At 36.8% G+C, this 25,938-nt stretch overlaps 1 protein-coding gene across 1 annotated transcript; it reads right to left on the bottom strand.

Annotated features, from left to right (window-relative positions):
- Positions 1–22,549: 22,549 nt before the first annotated feature.
- On the bottom strand, positions 22,550–24,680 carry LOC120424586 (uncharacterized). The gene is made up of 2 exons (XM_039588749.2): positions 24,203–24,680; positions 22,550–24,145 (listed from the first exon to the last, which is right to left on the bottom strand). The coding sequence occupies exons 1-2, from the start codon at positions 24,547–24,549 to the stop codon at positions 22,687–22,689; spliced, it is 1,806 nt and encodes a 601-aa protein (XP_039444683.1). The 5' UTR covers positions 24,550–24,680; the 3' UTR covers positions 22,550–22,686.
- Positions 24,681–25,938: the final 1,258 nt, after the last annotated feature.

Below are 25,938 nucleotides of genomic sequence, written 5' to 3'. Positions count from 1 at the left end.
TGAATTTTTTTTTTCTGAATAGTTCTTTAGCCAAATTAGTTCTTTAGCCAAATTGCGAAAATGTTAAGAATCATCACATCAGATTTGTGTCCTGTCCAATTTGCGCTCGCGAGTTAAGGGAAGAATTTGAGCAATTATTTTCCAAAAAAGTGTGTAGATTTCCTTGATATCAACAATCACATTTAAGCTTATTCTCGAATGTCGGATTTTTGACGATTTTGTATAATTTCCTGTAGCATTTTGTCATAAACCTTCATATCATTTTCAAGATTTAAAAAAGAAACATTGTTTTTCATTTGTTGCTAACTGTGAACCACTCTATTTTCGAACGACCTTCGCCCAGTGACACTGCTGCTGGCCATCCGGGAAAATCCGGACTCCGAGGGAAGGATGGGGGATTGCGTCCAACTGGCCTGGGAAACGATTTATATGTAAAGTGAAGGCCATTATTTCTGCTCTTGTTTATGGCTCTGTAAACACTGGTTAAACACAGATACACATTTTGGCGGTGGGATGAACTGCCATGGTGAGGTTCGTCCCCGAAAAGAGTGGAAATCCAGTGGAAACAGAGTGTATAAATCAAGTGTTTGTAAATGTACAAGCGCGGAAGGGCCAAAATAAAATGACGATCCGCGCGGAAGCAACCGGTGATACTGGTGATGGTGTGGTAAAGAATTTACACAAAATAATAAACACAAAATTAACAGGGTTAGAAGGTAGTTTTCATCAATGTAATCTATAACTTTTAAGGCTATACATAGATTAACTTATCACAGTTGGTAGACATCACTTTTAGAACAGGATGAAGTTAGACACCTCTACCCTATTCCATCGAATGGGCGATTTACGCAACAACAAGATCATAAAAATAATCCTCTTAGTGGCGGTGCGTTTGCCTAGCGTTGGCTAATAGGATTCGAATAGACGTCCCTATTTTGTCATTCTCTTCCGAGGGGTCAAGCGATTTGCCCTTATCTTGAAGTTAACCCAGTTGGGTTGAAAATTCGTTACTCTAATCTCTTAACCCTGCTTTTTAAACTCTACAAGACTTTTTATTTGACCATAAATTGCCCTGCTTTACTACTAACCATCTATTTTGAACGCTTTACCCTTTACTCTTTACTCTTTACTCTTTACTCTTTACTCTTTACTCTTTACTCTTTACTCTTTACTCTTTACTCTTTACTCTTTACTCTTTACTCTTTACTCTTTACTCTTTACTCTTTACTCTTTACTCTTTTCTCTTTACTCTTTACTCTTTACTCTTTACTCTTTACTCTTTACTCTTTACTCTTTACTCTTTACTCTTTACTCTTTACTCTTTACTCTTTACTCTTTACTCTTTACTCTTTACTCTTTACTCTTTACTCTTTACTCTTTACTCTTTACTCTTTACTCTTTACTCTTTACTCTTTACTTAAGGGTCATTTCAAGAACATCGCATAATTTCTACGCCTTTCATGTTCTGGTCTTCAATCTAGATTGCTGTATTATAACTACTGCAACGACTTGAAACTCAGAATAGCAAAATGTCAAGTTCATATTCGTTTGGTTTGCTCACCTTCGCTATTTTCAGCTTTTGGGACAAAAAATAACACAGTCTCGGAGGTGGTGGTGTTCAGCGTGCTATAATAAAATAGCAATAGAAAGATCCTGAGTTCGAACCCCATTTTTCAAATGTCATTGTCATAGCTCACAAATTGAGAACGGAACGGATTTGCTTGGAAACAGCAAATTTCTAAACTCTTTTTCGCTTTCTACAACAACTAGGCATCCCTTTCACCCCTCGATTTGACTTTCTTTTTAATCTACATAAGTAATCAAATCGTCTAGACAGCACTGGTGGAAACATTTCGCTGGCCCGAACCGCTTCGTCGCCTCGCCTGGCAGTGAAATTTGCCGCCAAAGTTCCAAGAATAAGTACAAAACTACACATAGTGTAGTGAGCACAATGTGCAACTCTATAATACCCAGCCCGATCAACTCGTCGACGACAATCATGGCTGGGGTGTACCCCATTTGGGAGTATGTTTCTGGAGCATAAACTGGCAAATTATGAACGCCACGTGGCATGACGCAAAGACGCTGCTCGGAGATTGGTGTCTATCAAGAATCGCGACCCATAGACCACGGGCAATTGCTGTGATGGTGGTCATAAAATAAGAAGGTTATGATTTATCGATTTTTACTAGAAATATTCTAGCGCAAAGGTCGAAGACAGTAGTTAAGGTAGATATACGATGATTGACTAAGAGCTTCATGTAAGGAGGTATAATTAACACGAAAACGAAAACGAAAACGAAAACGAAAACGAAAACGAAAACGAAAACGAAAACGAAAACGAAAACGAAAACGAAAACGAGTTAATAAACGTATTTGAGTAATGATGGATTTTTTTTTTTCATTTGGAAGTTTTTTGAAAAGAGATTTCTTGCCTCCTGATTTTTCGAGCCGATTTTGATTTGAGACATAAGCTTTGAAATATATTTGCCTGACTCTTAAACTATCAATTAAGCAGAAAACGGTTAAGAATCCTTTGCCTTTATTCGCAGAAAAAGGTAAGCTACAAGTCTTCCCCAACTAATATCAATTTCCCTACCTTCTTTTAACATTTACATCGCTCGCAAATTGAGTTCGCGTACACGCAACTTTTGAGGGAAAAGCCAAACAAAAACGCCCCACCGTCTAGCGTCTACTCCATACTTTCTGCTGGAAAGATTTAATTACAAACCCGTTGAAAGTTTCTCACTTTTCAACACCCAAAGTCCCTCAAGTCTGAACGAAACGGACTTGCGCCCCTAATTGACTTGCATCCTTAGTGTCACAGAGTATGCGAGCGGAAGAATCCTCCAGTTGGTGGCCACTTTTTTTTCTTGTTTGAAAAATAAATAAAAACCTCGCCATGATGGCAAAGCGGTGTAAAAATGTTCAAGCAAAAAAAACAAAAAAAAAAGACTCACTAATGTTTAGAAGGTAGTTAAAAAGTTTACGGTTGAGCCTTGAACCGGGAATAAAAGAGCAAGAAGAAGTCTGCCAAGATGGAAAATAGCATTCGCTGAGCGAGAGGGAAAAACTTTTCTGACATTCAAGCTTGAAAAGCAAAAAGGGTAAGCTAGAGGAGAGAATACAACTGTTTTCCATTTTTCCATTATGAAAATTAAATTTTCCTCGCCATGAAGCTTTGGCTAGTTGGAACTACTAGGTTGTGCTTATTTTTAACACTCTCGTTGTAGCCTTCTTTTTGCTGTTGTTTGAACATAACTTTTAACTTTCTTTTCGGGTTGAGATCTGTTTAGGGTTAACGTGATGAAGCTTAAATAAATGGTTTTAATGCACTTTAATCTATAGATGTGTTTGTGATCTAAACTTTTTTTTTCTTTCAAACAGACGGTCGTGATAACTGTCAAACTATAAAATGTCAAAACATTGTTTAGTCATAAATGTCATACATTTTAATGACATATTGATGAGTCATACCACTTTTGACTTTAATTTTTTTAGTTTTTCTATTTTTTGCCTTCTTCACTGAGAAGAGGTTGAAAAATTACTCAAAAAATTAACTTTTTAATTTGACCTCCTAGACTCACCTTCAATTAAACTTATCGACTGAGAATCAAATTCTGAGCAAATGTCTGTGCGTGTGTGGGGATGTTGATTAAAAACTATGTAAATGATTTTATCGGCTTAGCTGAACTAATTTTTGTCCGGATGAAGTATCAGGTCCAACAGCTTGGTATCGAAAATTGTGAAGTTTCATTTAGTTGTTCAAAAATTATGAATTTAGACGACTAAAAAAAGGGTCAACATAACCTCAAAAGGCCAGGTCTGTTCGCCACGAAAGAGCCGTTTCCTCTAAATTTTTGCCATTTTCTTCAAAGGCGGTTTTTGCATTTTCTTGACAAAAAGTCTGCATTTCTTTTAATCGCACGAAATCTCTTTATAAATGCGAGGAAGGCACCAGCCACCTTAAAGTGCATTAAGTAACGGTTTTGTTGATAACTTGACTTTTTCACCTGCAGAATTCAAGACCACATTTCCTTCGAAGACATTAAAGATTAAACCAATTGTTGATGATATACAGCCTCTAAAATAAAAGCACACAGGTTTTTTTTTTCATTAAAAAAAAACAGCGTGAAGTTTATAAGAGACGATAACTTATCATAGGGGAAATATACCCATTTCCAGCCTAATAAGCGGTCGTTTCTGAAGGATGCACAGTGTTTATTGTTTATTCGTCAAGCTTATGTAGACTACTTACAATTTTCTTACATACTAGATATTATTTCTATTGTACAGATTTTTTCGTAGTTCCGGTTTAGACATGTCGAAATGTATGTACTGTGAATTTTCATTATAAAAGCGCATCATTTGATTTAATGGCGAATTTTTTAAATAATTTGTCGTGTATGCAGTTATTCTAAAAAGTTGTGAATGTCTAAGAGTACGGCTTGGTTCATGAATACTATTGTGTATTACTGAAAATAATGCTGCTGACTGTATGCGTTGAGAAATAATGTCGTTGATGAAAGAGAGCATGGCAAATTTACGACGTTCTTGTAATGATTGTATGTTTATGAGCATGCAGCGTGCTTCATACGATGGGAGAGGAAATGCAGTCCAGTTAAGTTTACGTAGTGCGTACAGTAAGAATTGTTTTTGGACAGATTCAATACGTGCTTGGTGTACGGCATAGTATGGATTCCAGACGATACTACAGTATTCCAAGAGTGGCCTGACATACGTTATATAGAGTAATTTAATAGTATACGGGTCCTGGAAGTTGAATGCAAAGCGCTTTATAAAGCCTAATGTACTTTTTGCCTTGTTTATTATTGTGTTATAGTGTTCTACAAAAGTTAGTTGTGAGTCTAGGATGACACCTACATCACGTACTACTTTGCATTTTTCTACTGGTTGGTTTCCTAATAATACTGTTATGTTTGGTGTTTCATGTTTTCTGCTGAAGGCAATGGAATTACATTTCTTTACATTCAATTGGAGTAGGCTTTTACTACACCATGTGTAGAAAAGATTAATTTCGTTTTGGAATACATGACTGTCATTGGCATTTCCTATATCATATACAATTTCATGTCGTCTGCATATACAAGTACGTTAATTTTTTTAAGAATGAAGGAAATGTCGTTTACATACAAGATGAAAAGAAGAGGTCCTAGATGGGATCCTTGCGGAACCCCAGAGGTGACGTGAATTGATTCCGATAGTACATTTTGGAAGCGAACAATTTGTTCGCGCTTAGTCAAATATGACTTAAGCCATTCCAAAAGATTCGGTTGAATTCCAATTTTCTGCAGTTTGAAGATTAATAATGGTATGTCGATTCTGTCAAATGCCTTACTAAAGTCTGTGTAAATTGCTTCTACGAAATTGCGATTATGCATTGCATTCAGTGTAAAATTTACAAATTCTAAAAGGTTGGTGCTAGTAGAGCGGCCTTTAAAAAAGCCGTTCTGTTTACATGTAATGCGGTTTTTTACTTGCTGAAAGATTTTTTCATTTATTATAGATTCGAAAAGTTTTGGAATGCAAGACAAAAGGGCAATTCCGCGATAATTACGTATGTCTGATTTTGGGCCTGACTTGAAAATAGGCACCAAAAAAGACTTTTTCCATGTTTGTGGGAATTTTCCAGTATTTATTGACATGTTGAAAAGATGATGCAGTGGAAATGTCAATTCTTCTGCAAGGTTCTTTAGGAATGCAGGTGCTATTCCGTCGGGTCCTGGTCCTTTTGATGAGTCTAAGTCCTTCAATGCCTGGCGTACTTCCGTTTCTGACAAAGAATTGACTGAGACGTCATTTGGAAATTCCGGTATATATGAAAAGTAGTCGCGGTCGCGGTCTTCTTCGGAAAATGAGGTGTATACTTCTTTGAAAAATTTTGAAAAAAGATTGCAAATTTCTTTTGAGTTACTGCCTACATTTTCGTCCAGTTGCATTTGCGATGGGAAGTTACTACTTTTGGATTTGGATTTTACGTAATTAAAGAAATTTTTCGGGCATGATTTGACTTCAGATTCGACTTTACTATGCTGGATAATCGGGAGTGTTGCTTGAAATTTATAAAAACCAGGTACACCAACCAGTAGAGCAGATTTTTGTGATTATTTCTGTGTTATTCGATTTTTACTAAAAGTTATTCTAATCCTTTTACGAGCATTAGAAAACAAAATCCCGGGTGTCTTCTAATCCCACGAAATTTCTATTATTGGCTGAGCTCTCTTTTCCAGCGCTCTTTTGTGTCTGCCTAGTGCTGCCATTTGTGACAAAATTATAAGTGAACACTCACGAAAAGTGGCATTCATAGGGAAAGTTTCCTGACTTCACTGGCTGCGCTGCCAGTGTTCTTTGTTTGCCTCCGCTTCTCGCTCGGTTTTAGTAAGCCTTTGTTTTGAATAGGCAAACGTCAAGGGACTCAGCGCGTTGGTTTTTTGCCACTGAGGTAAGGCTATAATCTTGCTCGAAAAATATTTTTTTTTATCAAAAGCTCGAAGACTCAAATTCATGTATACATATGGACTCAAGATCAAAAACTGAATAAATGTATGTAACCAGTTGCATTCGACTTGGTTTAGGGTCTCATACATCGCTATTGAATTGTTTAAAGCTTAGATAAGTAGTTCAAAAGTTTGTATTAAAATTTGTTTTCATTTATATCCGGATCTCACTTAAATGTGTGTAGACGATGTCCGGATCCATCACCCAGCCCTTCGTTGGTTAGGTAATCGAAAGATCTTTCCAACGAGACCAAAACATTGAAAATCTGGCAACCCTGTCTCAAGTTATGATCACTTAAGTGAAATTTGTGTACTTTATTCCGGATCTAAAAATTTGTGTCCAAACTCTCCATATTACCCATTGTTAGTTAAGAGTGAGGAAGGTATGAACCAAATAGGTGGATTAAGTTTGTTTTTATAGCGCTTGCTAATTAACTACATGTTACCCTAGTCCTTAAACATGTAGTTAATTAGCAAGCGCTATAAAAAACAAACTTTTGGTTTTTATCTTTCAAAGATTTTTGTATTTTTTTTATCATCATGTTTTGATGAGTTTTTTGTAGCATTTTCATTCTATAATGTGTTCTAACATTGACCAAAATATGAGATCGATCTGACGTCTACAACCAGAGTTATTCTACTGTTTCATTGTAGACGCACTTGGCAATGAGACAGCTAGGGAACAATGAGACACTCTACAAAAATCAATACTTTTCTAGTAAAACATCATATGTTTTTATATTGCTCCATTGCAGGTGACTTACTTTGAACATTTTCAAGCAATTTTGTCAACTTGAAACTTCAATTAACAAAAGTTATACTAAAAAGTATTTCAATTTCGTAAAATCCATATATTTTACCAAATAACTTTATATTTTTGGTAAAATGAAGTTTAAACTCAATAAATATGCCAAAAATCACTTCCAATTCATGTTTTGAAAGATTTACATAGATTTTGAAAAGTTTATTGAAGAAAAATCAAAGTGTCTCATTGTTACCCATGGGCCGAAAAGAGTGGGGAACAATGAGACAGCCCTGGATTCTGGGTATATTCTAAACTTTGGTCAAACCTAGGAAAATGGGCGTGGCCTAATGCATTCCGACTGATTAGAATACATTTGGGAAATATTTTTGTTAAATGCTTGTAAAAGGAATAGAATAACTTTAAGTTCACAAAAAGTTGCTCTACTCGTTGATGTACTTGGTTTGAGTAAATTTCAAGGAACACTCCAGATTATCCAGCATCATTCAAACACAACCGCTTATTAGGCTTAAAATGGGTATATTTCCCCTAATAATAAAAAGATATGAAAGGGAGAAGACAATCACAATTAATAGAGACACAGGCTTTTGGAATTGATGCAACATTTTGGTTGTTAGAAACATTATCTTTACTTTCTACTAACAACTTTCTTCATCGCAATTTTCTTGTTTAAAATAATGTTTAAATGTAATGGATGAACATTTAAACCAGTTCTATTAATATTCTCTCTCTATCCCGAAAGCAGTTTTTCAAAACTGAATGCCGCCAGTCGTGCGTCCCTCTGATATCGTAATAAAGCGTGGAGTCGCGACGCGAGCTGGTTCACACCCCAAACTGTGCAAACACTAAATTATAAGAACGAGAAATCCCACAAACACCCTCCTCCAGATCGTACCACTTTACTTAGTTCTACAAAAGTGTTGTTCCAAAGTGGCGGTGGGGGAAGCCCCTTCTAAATGCCGTTGTTTATTGTTGTTCTCACTCAAAAATTAATTTCCAAGTATTGCTAATTTATGCAGTCGCTTGTTCTTTTCGGGCGAAGACAAAACTAAAAACCAACAAGAAAACTCAAACGAAGAAGCTGAAGAAAAGTCGACGTCGTCGAGGAGCACTCATTTCATTTTTGGGGTGTCAGTTTCGGCTCTCCCCACTCTGGTGGTGGAGCCAACTCTTTCACCACTGACTGTCGAAAATGAAAGACGAAAACAAAAACAAAAAAAATGTACAGTCAAGTATTGTCGGTAAATTTTAATTCAATTTTGCCATGCTAAGTTTTGGTGGAGAGAAAAAATAACTACGTCTTGCTCCCCCCCCCCCCCCAACTAAAAGAGTTCCCCAGAAACAGTAGGCAAATGTGAGAGAAGGGTATATGAGGGTGGTTAAGGGGTGGCGCACGAAAGAGTTGTGGGCAGAAATTTATCTACTAGAGCATAATTTTAGCAAGAAATTATAAGAACCACACAGTAAAAAAATGTGTAAATTTGCAAGGTGTAATTTTGGAATGTCAAATATGACCTCTTTTATGATGTAATTTTACCTCATTTTAGATTGAAAAAGTGACATTACAACAGAAAAGTGGTAAAATTACACATTTTCGGAAGTAAAATTACAACTTTTTCTGAAATAAAAGATGTACCCCTTTCCAGATGCAATATTACCATGATTTTTTTTACTGTGCACTGGACTGACGCTGCTAGGGGAGATTGACCGTTGGAAGCCATTTTGTGTTCACCCATACTAGTCTCCTCACAATTTTGGCAGCTGTCCAAACAAAAATGATACGTAGAAATGTGAAAATCTGTATCTTTTGAAGGACTTTGGCAAAGGGAACGTTCTTTTATTGCGTAACGCCAAAATTGCGACATAAGCTTTGAAAAATATTTGCAACGTGCAATGCAATGTTGAAAACAAGTGTAAGTTTAAAAAAAAAAATACGTAGTAAGGTGTTTTTGAAAATAGAGCAATTCCAGCTCAGATCAGGATTTTTTCTGTTACTTTTGCACCCGACCCTCTCCGATTTCAATGAAACATTTTAGACCTGTTATCCTAAGCCTAAATAAGCCATTTTTGTGTATATGTAGCCAGTTGCACTCGAAAATGACATTTGAGAAGGGCGTAAGTAATTTAAAAAAAAAAACGAAGTTGACTTTATAGCTGTCGGCCACCATTGCTAGTACCAACCACTAGTGTCTTCCTTTTTATCTACAAGGACTTCGCCGCCCTGGGCTCCTAAGTGTATGAAAGTATGGCACGGAGCGACGGCGCCGAATACCCATATTTACACAAAGAATTTTAGAGCGCCCGCCGCGGGATTCGAACCGGCGACCTCTGGGTTGTGAGTCCAGTGCGCGGTCCGATTGATCCACACGGGCGGGACAATTTAAAGTAATTTAAATATTTTTGTATTTTGTTATTTAAAAATTACTGTAACTCAAAGCCGTTGTATCGTATCAAAAAGTGGTCAAAGAAAAACTTGTAGGAAATTGGACGGGCTTTCTGAAAAAAATACACTGAAAGAAAAAAAACACGTCACTTCCATGATATTTTTCAATTTTTAAGCTTAAAAGTCAAATTTGAAAGTGATGTCACGATTTTTTTTTGTTCAAAATTTTTGAGGAAATAGCCTAAAATGCAGGGCTCGGAGTCGGAATCGGAGTCGGTGGAGTCGGGTCTTTTTGGGGACCTGGAGTCGGAGTCGTCAAAACTCGAACAGCTGGAGTCGGAGCCGGAGTCGGAGTCGGCTAAATTTTATGAGCTGGAGTCGGAGTCGGAGTCGGAGCCAAAAATTTCTGATAACCCGGAGTCGGAGTCGGAGTCGGAGTTATCTAAAATTCAACAAAAAATATGTATTTGTTATAATGCAGGTTAATTCACAAAACTTCTATTTTTTAAGTCGCATGCATTGCGTTGCCATTTTTTTCATTTTTTTAAATAGATTTATTAGATGAGCAATTCTCTATTAAATCGGCCGATTTCAACCTATTTTTTTTGTTTTTTTTTTTTTTTGCTGTTTGACCCAAACTTTATGAGGGCCTTCCCACAAGAAGCCATCTTGTGTCATTGATTCACTTCAAGTAATCTCCATACAATTTTGGCAGAAGTTCATATAAATATGGTACGTAAATATTCGAAGATCTGTAACTTTTCAAGGAATTTTTTTATTGATTTGGTGTCTTCGACAAAGTTGTAGGATGAGAACTATTAAAAAACAGGTACACGTACAAAAAATTTGGTGATTTTCTATTTACCTTTTATTTACAAAAAATCAATTTCCCAAAATCGGTATTTCAAAATTTTTGAATTGTTTTGTATGTTTTAGGGGACATCCCGCATCTTTTAAGCCATTCTGAAGTATGGACCAAAATTTTGCCGAAGGGTTATGATTTTTTTTAATAGTGATTTATGCAAAAATTAAAATCTTGTACACAACAATTTCTGGCCTAATTTTTTATGTAAAATCGAATTTACCATCGAAAAGTACTTTACACATTTTTTGATTAAGTACACCGTTTTAAAAATATATCCATTCAAAGTTTAAAAAATCCGTTTTTTTACTTTTTAAAATGTCCATATCTAAAAACATTGAATGATTGGCCCTTTTGAAATGTGAGTATTCATTAAAAAACATTAAAATATTTGTTTTTCCGAAAAGATCGGAAAATTTCACGCATGTTTCATTTTTCAATATTGAAAATCGGACCATTAATTGCTGATAAATAGACATTAGAAAATGGAGGGTTGTTTGGGTTAGACTTACAAAATCAATTTTCCTGTTTCTTTTATCCGCTGTATCTCAGCAACCAGTGGTCCAATCTTCTTAGACGAAATAGTAGGAAATTTTATGAACTATTCGAAAAAAATATTTTCAGCAATGGAAAATCATGGACACTATTTAAAAAAATAAAAAAAACGGAAATTTTCGGACAAAATTTAACGTTGAAGACTATATTTTAAAACGGTGCACGTAATAAAAAAATGTGTAAAGTTCTTTTCGATTGCAAATTCGATTTTACATAAAAGATGATCAAAAAAATTTAAGTACCTATGTTACCTGGAATTTTTTTTTCAGTTTTGTGATTCGAACTTAAGTTCCTTGAGAAAAACATGACAATTAGAGAGTATTTAAATAATCCTATTTATCAAAGATTTCAAAATATAGTCAACTAACTTTTAAAACATTCAAAGATATGTGAAGTCGGAGTCGGAGTCGGAGTCGGAGCTAACCATTTGTTGAAAGCTGGAGTCGGAGTCGGAGTCGGAGTCGGCTAGAGTTTGTAGGCCGGAGTTGGAGTCGGAGTCGGAGTCGGTTCGAGCTGAAAGCCGGAGCCGGAGTCGGAGTCGGAGTCGGCTAATCTCAGAAAGCCGGAGTCGGAGTCGGAGTCGGAGTCGTTTAAAACATGACCCGACTCCGCAGCCCTGCTAAAATGTAACAAAAAGACTCACGCAGGATGGTATGTCTCTTCTTAAAAAAATCTAAAATCATTTACTAAAACTGTTTTTTTGAAAAGTGGTCTAAACGTCAAAATTTTCAAAAACCGATAGTGGGAATCGATTCCTCAGACAATTTTACATAAAAGTCTCCATATTGACCATTGTCCTATGTCCAATCCTTGTGAAGATACAGCGGTTTTAAAAATAAAAATGTTGAAAAATTAGGTTTTTTTATGGTTTTTTGCAATTTCTAAATGACAGACTTGATTTTTCAGTCTCGAAAATATTTTTAACGGAAAGCTCGTCCAATTTCCTATAAGTTTGCCTTTGACAGCTTTCTAATTTGATTCGTTTTGATATTTACGTAAGCTTATTTACTATCCAGGTTTCTACCACACTGAAAAAAATATACTATTCTCAGTTATGAGCAATGTAATTAAGGTCATATCTGTAAGCCCATACATCCAATTCAAATGCTGTCAAAGGCAAACTTATAGGAAATTGGACGAGCTTTCCGGTAAAAATATTTTCGAGACTGAAAAATCAAGTCTGTCATTTAGAAATTGCAAAAAACCATTAAAAACCTAATTTTTCAACATTTTTATTTTTAAAACCGCTGTATCTTCCCAAGGATTGGACATAGGACAATGGTCAATATGGAGACTTTTATGTAAAATTGTCTGAAAATTATATAGGCCTAGGATAACATGTCTAAAAAGTTTCATTGAAATCGGAGAGGGTCGGGTACAAAAGTACCCGAAAAATTACTGATTTGGGCTGGGATTGCTCAATGCTGAAATTTTTTATGTTTTTTTTGGTATAATATACTAAATTTTAACTAAGCACCGCATTTTTTGGAAATACTTAATTTTTCACCGTATTTTATCGTGTGAAATTTTATTTTATGGATAAATTTAGGCTCGAAGAAATTTTATTTAAAGTTTTTGTCTCCGCCTTCATCAAATTTGGCCCGAAAAATCAGGGGGATATTTTTTTCAAAAAACTTCAAAATTTCAATGGAAATTTAAGTGTAATCAGCTGAAATCAATTTAAAATGCATTCCCTTGCGTTCGGAATCATTTTAAGAATGTTTGGGTTGATTTAAAAATCTATTGAATTTTTGAAAATTTTCGATCTTTAGTATTGCAAAAAGTTTTTTTTCGTCGATTTTTTTGTTTTCGACAAATCTTACATTTTTTCAAGACTAGTGATTGCAAAACAACTTAACTAGTGTAAAATGCATTTTAAAACACTTTTTGTATTCAAATGTTGAGAGTATGGTTTGTTATTTCAATTTTTATATATATATATTTTTTTTGCCCCCCTCTCCATCGACCCCGGCAAGAACTGAGGGACAAAAACTTTGAAAAATATTTACATTGGTTTTAGTTTATAAAAAACACTTGAAATTTAGCAAAATACCGCCTTTTTAAATAATAAAATTTTCAAAAATATCGTTTTTTATCGTGTGAATTTTTTAGTAATTCACACTAAAAACTCTTATAAAATCACAATCCATACACAATTTCGCGTCGTTTGATACTCAAATTGCAATTTAGGGGCCACTCAGAAACTACTTGCATGCTTCTTTTAGGAAATTTGAGAAGATCGTGGAACGATTTTCATTTATTGTTTAAAAAAAGAAAAATTGAGTTCTATTAAGTGCATTTTTTTAAATAAAAAGATCATTTTTTAACCTAAAATTAAAAAATAACCTGTTTATTTGGCAATTTAAGATAAATTTTAACAGCTTTCAAACTGATAACAAACAATTACCTTCCCTCCCCTACAGCCGAAAACCCAACCCCAATGCCGGAGAAGCGATGTTTCGCGACCAGAAAAGCAAATTATGGTGAAGACAGCCACTTTGCCTATACACTACAGCCTTTGCTGGCTTTGGCTGTATCGCTAGAAGCAGGCAAACGACCGAAAAGAATAGTCAAGAACTATGTAAATATTACGTATTTATTTATGCATGAGCAGAGCAGGCTGAGCGGAGCAGATATAATAAATTAGTATTTGGTTCAGAGCCGTTTTTCAGTAATGTATTGTTGTTTTTTTATTTGATGATAAATTTTAATTGAACATAAATTGATATTTTGAAGAACTTCTAAAAGCAATTGTGGTGTTTTCGTACCGTTACTTCTACTCAGTAGCTTTATTTCCCAGGAATGCAAACAAATCGGAATGAAATGCCATTGCAATTGGATATTTTTTCTCGTTTGGTTAGAAAACTCGACATGGAATAACCGTTTAGTGCTAAAATGCACCAACGAAATGTTTTCTGCAGTTCGCTTCGTAAACTGAACGGCAAAAGTGAGGCTCTTGTATCAACATTCGTAGTTTCAGAAAGATTGAACAAAAAAAAGGTAGCATGGGAAAAATACCCGAATTTCAACGATTCAGAAGCAGGGAATTAGCCTTTGATTAGTCAAGAATCATGATTTTCGGTGCCTTTCAAGCTACGATGCTAAGCGGAGGACTTGAACAATCATTCGTACCTGTCGCCGTGCATTACGAGCTATGACGCTATAAACATTAAAATCAAGGTTATCAACAACAAAAAAAAACAACAAAATCCACCAGTGTGCCTTCCGAGCAGTGTTGCTGAGGGAAAGGGCATTTTTATTCGTTGTTTTTAAATTAAAAAAATATGTGTTTTCCTTCGACCCATCAAGGGTTAACGCCAAATGGAAACAAACGAGCCCGAGGTATTGAAATAAAAGCTGTTTCGAGGCGAAAAACATTGATAAGCTGGCAAAAATTTGGCAGCAGCAGAAACCTTCCTCTGCCTGCGATGTTCCAGTTGTGGTGGCACGGCAAAATATGGAAAACCACCAAGTGAGGGCGGGAAATTGGCGGATGGGTCGTGCGGTTTCTCCGTCCTCCTCCTCCCCGCAGACTCTCTGACTTGGTTTTGGCCCTGGAGGGAGGTGTTCCCGAAAGATAAGAACATGACCGCGCGAGCATTTGCCATTTTTCGCGGTTGGTGTTCTCGCGTTTTGGGTGAAATTGGTGGTTTGAAGAGGCGAGGGAGGTGGGGAAAGTGTTTGAGGAGTTTTGTGGAAAAGGCAATTCCATCTTTCAACACGTTCAATATGGTTGCCGAGAAAGGGCTGGTGGAAAAAATGACGCGAAAACAGCATCAGGAAAAGAGTGCAAATGTTGTTCCAGCTAATTAATTTTCATAATTTTGCAACTTCTTGCTGCTGAGAAATGGAAAAATAAACTGCAACAAACTGCCATTTGGTTGCATGTAGATACTGGGGTGGGAGTGAAAAATTACAAGGGAAATGTGAATATTTGCTAGTTTATTTGCTGATAGTGGACTTTGTAGAAAGAAATGCTTCAATATTTACATCTAGAGTCACTGCAGGTGGTGTATTGTCTAGAAAAGTTCAATAAATTTAACAATGAACAAATGAACAAATGAACAAATGAACAAATGAACAAATGAACAAATGAACAAATGAACAAATGAACAAATGAACAAATGAACAAATGAACAAATGAACAAATGAACAAATGAACAAATGAACAAATGAACAAATGAACAAATGAACAAATGAACAAATGAACAAATGAACAAATGAACAAATGAACAAATGAACAAATGAACAAATGAACAAATGAACAAATGAACAAATGAACAAATGAACAAATGAACAAATGAACAAATGAACAAATGAACAAATGAACAAATGAACAAATGAACAAATGAACAAATGAACAAATGAACAAATGAACAAATGAACAAATGAACAAATGAACATATGAAAAAATCACAAATTAACCATCTAGAAATTTTTATTTTGGGATAAACCCCCTCCCCCCCCCCCATCGCGCAATTTCCATACAAATAAAATCTTTTTTGTATGGAGCGTAGACAATCACCACCCACCACAAACCCCCCCACCCCCCCCCCCCCCTAAGGTGCCCACGTGGTTTATGGACGGTCCCATCAAGCAGCTATCAATTGAATCCCGCTACGATGACGTTATATTGGCCTAAATTCATAAATACCACTTATAGCACTAAATAACCAGCTTTAATCCTGAAAAGGGGCAAATCATTGCACAGTGGGAAAAAAGGGCCCAAAAAATTACCGCAACATGATTTCGCGCAAACCATCGATTGCTATACACCAAAAGCTTCGGTTTTGCACCAGGAACAATAATCCGATGAAAAATCGCACTGCACGGACCTGTGGCCGGAGTACAGGCCACCGGTAGATCCGGATTTTTAGAAAAAGTATCAGATTTATCCAATTGTGAACTGATAAGCTTTCTTCTGCCATGAACAGTCATGCATAACAATCCTAGAATAATATTAGATACCATAGGACCCATCGGAACCGGTTCCACCGATCTCCGGTGGCCACATCCGGAACCGCATTAGGAAACAGCGACGTATCAAACTTCTTGATTTTGGATGGGGACATGAGTTATACACTCCTCTCTTAAAAACATGAAGTTTGATATGTCGCAAGAGTGGTTTCAGGAATTTGCCAAATATGATCTTCGGATGTGGCCACCGGAGAACCTGGGAACCGGTCACCGGAGGCAAAAATACATTTTAAGGATACTCTCCATCCAAAATCTAGAAGTTTGATACGTCGCATGACTAGTTTACGCTGTTTCCTAATGCGGTTCCGGATGTGGCCACCGGAGATCGGTGGAATCGGTTCCGATAGTTCCTATGGTATTTAATATTATTCTAGGATTGTTTTGCATGACTGTTCATGGTAGAATAAAGCTTATCAGTTCACAATTGGATAAATCTGACACTTTTTCTAAAAATCCGGATCTTCCGGTGGCCTGTACTCCGGCCACCGGTCCGTGCAGTGCGATTTCTCTTCGGATTATTGTTCCTGGTGCAAAAACGAAGCTTTTGGCGTACAGCAATCGATGGTTTGCGCGAAATTATGTTGCAGTAATTTTTTGGGCCCTTTTTTCCCACTGTGCATTGTCATAAAAGCAAATTGTTCGACTTTCGAAAATCCGACATCCGCGAAATGTGTTCAATTTGGCTAGGGTTTCTTCCGTTACTTCATCCGAAAGAACAACTTTTTTTCTGTTAGAAATGTTCGAGAGCAGCGCCCGGCCGATGCATGGAGACGCCGGGTGTTTTACGATTATCTGGGCTTCATTTTGCATAAAAGGGAAATAAAAGAAAGAAGTTTTCCGCCCAACCCCTTTGGGCTCTGAAGAAAAAAACGAGCGGAGGGGTAAAAATCAGAAAACTAATTCAATGAGGCTTATGAAGAGTTTCGACCATCTAGCAGAGCAAGATAGGCAAATGAGAAAATGGCTTCCGAGGAAAAGTGATACAAGATGGGGAATAGAAAAAAAAAATCACAGCAAGGGCGAAGAAAATGCTCGAGGGCGGATAAACTAATGTAATGATCTGCTAAGAAAATTTGCATTTTTTCTCATCTCATGTTATTGAAGAAAATACTTTTTTTTTCCTTTTTCACCAGACCCTTGCGCTGGGCCCTGAAACCATGTGTATAAGCCGTATAATGTGTGGGAAACTATGGAATGATGTTTTCTTCTCGAAAAACTTTGAATTTCTCTACTACTGATAAAAATTATTTGCAGTTTCTCAAATTAAATTAAAGTTTGCCTCAAAAGCAAACTAAGCCAAAAATATACACTTCATTTTGCTTAAACAAATTATAACCAACACCAGTGAGTATTAATGTAAAATGGGAACAGCCCAAAATTCCTCGAAATCCTCTTATCATTTTACACGCTGGACGAAAAAGCCGAAACAGATTGGCATCATCATTAAGCTTCCCTACATTCCCGAGAGAGAGTGAGCGAAAAAGCCCTGGAGCTTATTTACCGAGCAAAAATCCTTCCAAAATACCATTATTTTTATATGCACCAACACAGCATTAACTTTGGACGCAGGAGAAAAAAAAACACGAAAACTCCGGAAAACGATAATAAAAAGTAAACGATTCATAACGTTCCCCAAATCTGTACAGTCTCCCCTCTTTCCAAAGCTGGAGTGCAGGATCGTGTACCCAGTTTACAGTAGAACCCCGGCGAAGTGACAAATTTAAATCTTTAATCCTAAAATTTGCTAAATTTGAGTGGTTTCTTAGTAACCACATGTTTGTATTGACTAATAGATTAGGGATCTTCATGGGTATAACAAAGAACTTTTTTTTGTTTTCAATGATTAACTTAAGCAGATCTGTCAATAACGAAGAAGCGTATCATTGGCATTAAACCATGCTTAAACTATTTGATTTTTTTTGAGTGATTTTTAAAACCTTATTTTAGAAAAAATCAAAAAATATAATATTATTTAAAATGATTTATTAATATTTTGTATATTACAATTATTAACAAACAATATTGCAACGGTCTAAATCCAGGATGGCCAGCTCTAGAAAATTAGACTAACATACTTGGAATATTTTATTTGCATTGTTTTATTTGAATTTGAATATCTAGAGTTTTATTTGAAAAGGTCCTTTACACATAGGGAATCCTATAGCTTAGGACCTTTTCAAAACATAAACAAAACTCTGGAAATCATCAAACTTCTTCGAAACGAGTTCAATATTTTTTCCTTTATTGAAATGATTTTTTTTATGAAATAACTCAAGCTACTTGGCATCAGTTTTTTTGTTTTTTTTTCTGTTCAGTAATATTGGTTAGTCCTGAAATGCTTTTGCATGCACAAATTTACTGTAAATTATTGGTTGAAATGAAGTGGACATGGTTTTTTTTAGCTTCAATCCAATTAAAAAAAAACATTGAAGGAAAAGTTTAACAAAATACTTCGAGGAAATCTTAAGTTAGGCTTTTGTCCAACGTTTGTAAAATATCTAAGAATTCACGAGCATATTTGTTCCAAAAGTTGCATTTTTACAATTCTGGTTCCAAGAATTTCAAAATTAATTAATTCAAAATTATTCCCATTTGATTGAAAATGACACAAAAAAAATGTTTTAGAATGAATTCGGAATAAATGTAATATTTTATGTTTTCTTTGTAGGTAAAAAAAATAAATTAAATATTTATATTTTTTATTAAATTTGGGACACGTTGCAATTGAAAATTTTGATTTTATTCTTTTATAAAACATGTTTCAATTATTAATGAACAACATTTTTCAAAAATCAATCAGATTTGAGAATTACTAAACTTTAAAATGACTGGAATATTTGATTAATATTAAAATTTTTTTTTAAGAAATGGTCACTCAGGATGTTGTTGTTGCGGATCTGGTACGTTTCGCCGAATGTCGTTTCGCCGACGGTCATTTCGCCGAATGTCGTTTCGCCGAATGGTACGTTTCGCCGAAAGTCATTTCGCCGAATGGACGTTTCGCCGAATTCAATAAAAATTAACTTTTTTGTAAAATTTATGCTATTTGTTCGCTGCAGTGCAATCTTGTAATTCACTCATGCAAACTTGAGAAGGAGTGGCAAGATAATAATATAATAATTTAAAAAAGTAAAGAACGTCTCATGTTTCACAGAAATAATACAAATAATTTGCTTAAAAAATTAAGAATGCAAAAACTAACAGAAATTTTTCAAAATATTATGCTAAAAATCAAAATAACTGCTCATGTTTGAAAGAATGCAAAACCTTCCGAAAATTATAGAAATAATATGCTTAAAAAACTAATAATGCATAAACTCTCCGAAATATTTGAAAAGTATGCCAAAAACATAGAATGCAAAAACTGACAGCAATTTGGCAAAATGTTGTGCTGAAAACAAAAAGAACTGCTCATGTTTGAAAGAATGCGAAAACTCCCAAAAATTATACAAATAATTTGCTTGAAAAACAAAGAATGCAAAAACAAACAGATATAATCTAAATTATAAGCAGCCAATTAAAAGAACTGCTCATGTTTGAAAGAATGCAAAAACTCACAAAAAATATAAAAATAATTTGCTTAAAAAACAAAGAATGCAAAAACAAACAGAAATATTCAAAATTATAAGCAGAAAATAAAAGCACTGTTCATGTTTGAAAGAATGCAAAAACTCTCATAAATAATTTAAAAAATATGCTCAGTAAACAAAGAATGCAAAAACTACCGGCATTTTTTCAAAATGTTATGCTGAAAATCAAAAGAACTGCTCATGTTGGAAAGAATACAAAAACTTACAAAAATCATACAAATAATATGCTTAAAAAACAAAGAATGCAAAAACTATCAGAAATTTATCAAAATTATAAGCAGAAAATTAAAAGAACTGCTCATGGTTAACAGAACGCAAAAACTCACAGAAATAATTCAAATGATATATTAAAACAAGAATGCAAAAAACTAACAAAAATTATATGCTGAAATTAAATAACTGCTTCAGTTTGAAAGAATGCAAAAACTCGCAGATTTTTTTTCAACTAGATTATTTTTTAAGCGATTGTTTATGCATATAATAATGCATAAACTTATAAAAATAACATACTAAGAAACAAATAAATATTTTTTTTAAAGAAGATTGCAAAATCACCTTTTAGGGACATTATACTTTTTCCAAATATTTTAATACAATTTGTGTCCATTTTATATATTTATTATACGATTATTTGTCAATTCGGCGAAACGTCCCATTCGGCGAAACGTCTCATGCGGCGAAACGACATTCGGCGAAATGACCTTCGGCGAAATGACCGTCGGCGAAACGACATTCGGCGAAATGTCCCGCACCCTGTTGTTGCTGATCATTGTTGATTTTATTAGAGGATCTTGAACCCCATGGGTCATTCGCTCCCGTAAAAGTTCAGGAATTTTTCTTCTGATCGATATGTTTAAACAGGTGTACTGCTTTAAAATAAAAAAAGCGTAGAAATATATTTTTTTTCTATTTCACATTCAATTTATCTTAAATTTAGTTTCAACTGTTTTCACCGAGATAAAATTATTTCACACAGCTTAAAGGACCCCTACTGTGTATGGCTCGTACAAAAACAATTCTATGGGATACAGTATGTTTAAAGGACTTTCAAATAAAACTTCAGAATTCTAGATAACTCTTTTAAAACAACCAATGCGCCCTGTGTTTCCATTGTACATAATAGGTGAGAATTGCTCGTTGAAAAAAAAAAAAATCAAAGGTGTTCCAGTCACCGGTTGAAAAATTATACACTTAAAATGGTTTAGAAATACTGAAATTGATAGTATATTTGGTTTTCTGACCGTGGCCACCTTGTTCTAATTACTGAAAGTATTCTCCTTTAATCACATAAGCATTAGAATTGGTATTCCGAGGACGCGATAAAAATAATTAAAAATAAATCACATACTAATTTCTATTTTTATTCAAATCTTTCGTAGAAAAATAGTGACAGCTCGTAAAGTCAGAATCGGAGTCATTATTCCTCTACTGCCTTTTTTCTTTCAAATGAAACAAGTAAAGGCTGCTCAAAACGCCATCGAACGCTACCAGAAGAAGTGGAAGGTGAAAACAAACGCCGAGAAGTCCCAAGCGATATTCTTTACCCGAAAGCGAAGCCCACGCAACCTTCCCCGCAGGGAGGTGTCAGTGTGGGGTAGCGAGGTGCCATGGTTGGATGAAGTCCAGTATCTGGGGGCCTCCCTGGACAAGAAGCTGACTCTCGCCAAGCACATCCAGAACGCCACGATCAAATGCGGTAAGATCACCAAGATGCTCTATTCTCTCGTCAACCGGCGGTCCCACCTGGATATCAACTCTAAGCTGCTGCTCTACAAGACGGTGTTCAAGCCGGCGATGACGTACGGTTACCCGGCGTGGTACGACTGTGCCGCTTCCCACCGGAAGAAACTTCAAGTCAAGCAGAACCGGCTGTTGAAGATGATGCTAAACCTGGATCCTTTCCACCCGACTCACGACGTCCACAGGATGGCTAAGATGGAGTTGATCGACGATTGGCTCCAGCGAGTGCTACCGAAGTTCTGGATGGGGTGCGCCACCTCAGTCAATCCCCTGCTGCAGCGGTTGCCCCTTGAGCTGTGATATTAGAATAAGTAACGCCTCATTTCCTCTAACTATCCCACATCTATTAGCTATTTCGAAGGTTATTTTTGCATTTTTTTTCCTTCTCTGTCCAATTCGTTCTCCTTAGTAAAAGTAAACTCTCTCCCCATTAAGAACAAATCAGCTGTTGAAAGGTAGTCCATATCTCAGCTCAGGATAACAACTGCACCTATGTATTTGTTAAAGCAACCAAATAAATGAAATGAAACAAGTAAAGTCATTAATCCCATAATTTTCCAAAATTATTAGAGTTATCATTTTCAATACTTGTTGTAGATTCAAAATTGGAGTTAAATTGGATTTTAGCGAATTTATTGATCGAAGCCCGTTTAGAGGTATGTTTGGGTTATAGAGGGTTAATTTACGAAAAGCTAAAGTCGGAATGGAGTCGGACAATTTTCAACAATCTTGTACTAGAGTAGTTGTTGGAGTCTGTGTCGGTCGGTGACCTTCGACAAAATTTTGCATTTTACCTCGCATTTTACTATTAAACAAATTTGAATTTTCTTTGTTTATTAGTTTTGATAATTCGAAGCTCGTGAAAATGAACAACCTCAAATGCACTGTCAAACCAACGTGCATTTACTGTACCTGGGAGTAACACTGCGATAGCAAACATTGCCCAAAGTTAATGTTCGTTTTTTTGCCATGCCTCCCTGATGCCCTGTGTCAACATCATAACCGGCGCAAAAATGCGTGTAAAATCTCCGTTATCGATAATCAATTTGATGGATTAAACCATTACTAACAACGCGGGTCGGTTGTGCCGTTGCACCAGATGTCTCTTCGATAAGGTTTGGGCCTGAGTTAGGCCAAAACATGAAACATTATCCGTGTTAGTAGAAGTTTTCATAAATTGTATTTCTTATCATTATTCGAATGCATAGTTGTGGAGATTAATACTAAATCGATTTTGTTGCTGTGATGCACAACAGTGACATTCATTGCACGTCTAGATAACAGGCCCACTTTCCACCTCAGTTGACGAACAGCACCTTATCTTTCGGCCGCAGGAACGCATAGTAGAACAGCAAACACAGCAGGCTTAGCACGCCGCTGGCGACGGTCAGATAGTGCAGAAAGTCGAACCACCACGAATCGAAGGAGCCCAGGTTGTACCACAGCACACTCATGGCGATGTTTTCGATGAATACCAGGGTGACGTAGCCGACGTACCAGGTGCGCACGTGGATGAACTTAATTTTGAACTCCAGGAGGGAGAACAGATAGATGTAGGCTAGGAAGAGGTAGAAGTAGTACCGTTCCAGCTTCTCGTGGAACCGAACTTCGTAGATGATGCAGGCGATCATCAGGAAGTAGTGGTTGACGCAGAGCATCCAGAAGTAGAGCGGGAAGAACACGTAGAACACGGATAGGGCGATCATTCGCATCAGCAGGAACATGACCCAGCCGGTGAAGGAGACTGCTTTACCGACGAGGTCGTCCTCTTCCAGACCGGTGATCATTTGTCTCCGTGACGGCAGCGAGAGAGCGTCTCCGTCGGTTTGGTCGACGTTTTCGTTGTCCTGTTTGCGTTCGTGCTCGAACATGCCCTCCGGAAGTCGCGGCACGTGGCTTTTGATGAAGCACTCGACGTCAAAGACGAAGATGTCGCGCAGAACGGATGCTCGCTTGAGCACGTTGGCGGCTGGAGTTGGAGGGGCTGGGGATCGCGGGGGTTTATCGAGCTCTACCGGATTCTCGTACTCTTCGTCACTGCTGTCAGCTTGTATGGTAGCCAGCTTGAGGTCATCAGTTTGGCGGACATACTGTCGGATCTCGTCAATGTGCTCGACCAGATCTCGCTTGAAGCTGACCGTTGGGGACTGCGAGTCCACCGTGTCGGCAACTTCCAGCTTGTCGTCGTCGGTGTAGTTGGCGTACGGATCGGTAAGCTGTTTGGACGACTGTCGGTCGAAGTTACTAGGGTTCACGTTGATGATCTTGCTGCCGGGTGAGGACGGACCTTCACCGTACTTGGAGTAGAAGTTTCGCATGATGTTGGGGACCATGGGATCTCCTTCAAGCGGATTGCGCTTGGCGCTCGCAAGCAAGCTTTCCGCTGTACTGGTTGATCTGAGGAACTCCCTCTTTCGAGCCGCTACCTGCTGATCCGAACTCCATGGGTAGCACTTTCCAACAATCTTCTGGCTCTCGAATCGTTGATACGAAGTTATGATTGATGCCATCGTAAGGAAGGAGAACACTACGCTCACAATCTGAGCCGTCACCGTGTCGTAGTTACGGAACGTATTATCCCGCAAGAGGATGTACAACTGCAGTGACATCTGCGGAGCGGCGTGCAGGAATGCTTGAAGAAAGTGGTACAACTCGTACGGTGAAGTCTCTCGGATTTTACCAACCGCTTGTACCCGTCCGTACGATCCCTTCTCCTGGAAGAGCGCCTCAATACTCCAGAAGATCCGTCGATTGAACCTACAAGAATACCTCCCTTGTACTACACCGCTCAAACAGAACCTCGCATCAACTCACCGATAGAACGCCGCAACCGGGAACAGCGTCAGCACGAGCAAGTGCTTCGCCACAAACCGCGCCGTACGTTCGTCACATCCTACCGTTTCAGGCCACTGGCTTGGCGAGGACAGAACCGAAGCAAAGCATGACACAGCCGGAAGCCACATGAACGCCAGCGTAAACCAGGCCCAGCTGGGGTTCCCGTTGCGGAAGTGTTCCACCACCACGATCACGTCGGCCGTCATCAGTACGCAGTACACGAGAAGTTCAAACACCACCGGAACTAGGAAACTCAGCACGATTTGGGTGCGGGTCTTGACCTGGTAGCCCAGGACGCACCGCGGAACTCCGTCGAGGACGTCCATTATGGCAGTGGGACGATGTGGAACATTCCCTCTGCTTGACTGGGTGATACTTTTTGAACTGCGAATGATTCACGAAAGGTTGGACATGGAATACCTGTATGAGAGCAAGAGATAAGGCAGCGGAAGTTTATCAGTTCTTCGTTTGGTATGGTGTCGGTGTCGGCTGCACGAGGTTGTTTTGGTTAAGATAAGAAAGGGTTGTGAGTAACTCACCTGAGATTTACCTCAGCAAAGTGAGCTGTGAGGTGAGATTTGAAATGTTTCCCCGGTCTTGTTTACCGGGTCGAAGTATTGTTGAAATATTTAGTTAAGAACATAACCTTTATTTTGTCTTATTCAAAGAAAACCAAAAAAAAACAAGCAACAAACAACAAACAACAAACAACAAACAACAAACAACAAACAACAAACAACAAACAACAAACAACAAACAACAAACAACAAACAACAAACAACAAACAACAAACAACAAACAACAAACAACAAACAACAAACAACAAACAACAAACAACAAACAACAAACAACAAACAACAAACAACAAACAACAAACAACAAACAACAAACAACAAACAACAAACAACAAACAACAAACAACAAACAACAAACAACAAACAACAAACAACAAACAACAAACAACAAACAACAAACAACAAACAACAAACAACAAACAACAAACAACAAACAACAAACAACAAACAACAAACAACAAACAACAAACAACAAACAACAAACACCAAACAACAAACAACAAACAACAAACAACAAACAACAAACAACAAACAACAAACAACAAACAACAAACAACAAACAACAAACAACAAACAACAAACAACAAACAACAAACAACAAACAACAAACAACAAACAACAAACAACAAACAACAAACAACAAACAACAAACAACAAACAACAAACAACAAACAACAAACAACAAACAACAAACAACAAACAACAAACAACAAACAACACACAACAAACAACAAACAACAAACAACAAACAACAAACAACAAACAACAAACAACAAACAACAAACAACAAACAACAAACAACAAACAACAAACAACAAATCACAAAAATTGCAAAAAACAAACAATCCACAAAATTGCAAAAATTGCAAAAATTGCAAAAATTGCAAAAATTGCAAAAATTGCAAAAAATGCAAAAATTGCAAAAATTGCAAAAATTGCAAAAATTGCAAAAAATGGCAAAAATGGCAAAAATTGCAAAAATTGCAAAAATTGCAAAAATTGCAAAAATTGCAAAAATTGCAAAAAATGCAAAAATTGCAAAAATTGTCAAAATAAGTTGTTTTGATAGTGAAAATTAGCAAATTGGACCAAACAGGACTGAAGTATTACCCTGTAAAATTTACGAGAATTTTCGTTAAG

Source organism: Culex pipiens, chromosome 1 (genome assembly GCF_016801865.2).
Source record: "Culex pipiens pallens isolate TS chromosome 1, TS_CPP_V2, whole genome shotgun sequence".
NCBI lineage: Eukaryota > Metazoa > Arthropoda > Insecta > Diptera > Culicidae > Culex > Culex pipiens.
Note: the sequence above shows the minus strand (reverse complement) of the source record. Positions and strands in the feature narration are given on the sequence as shown.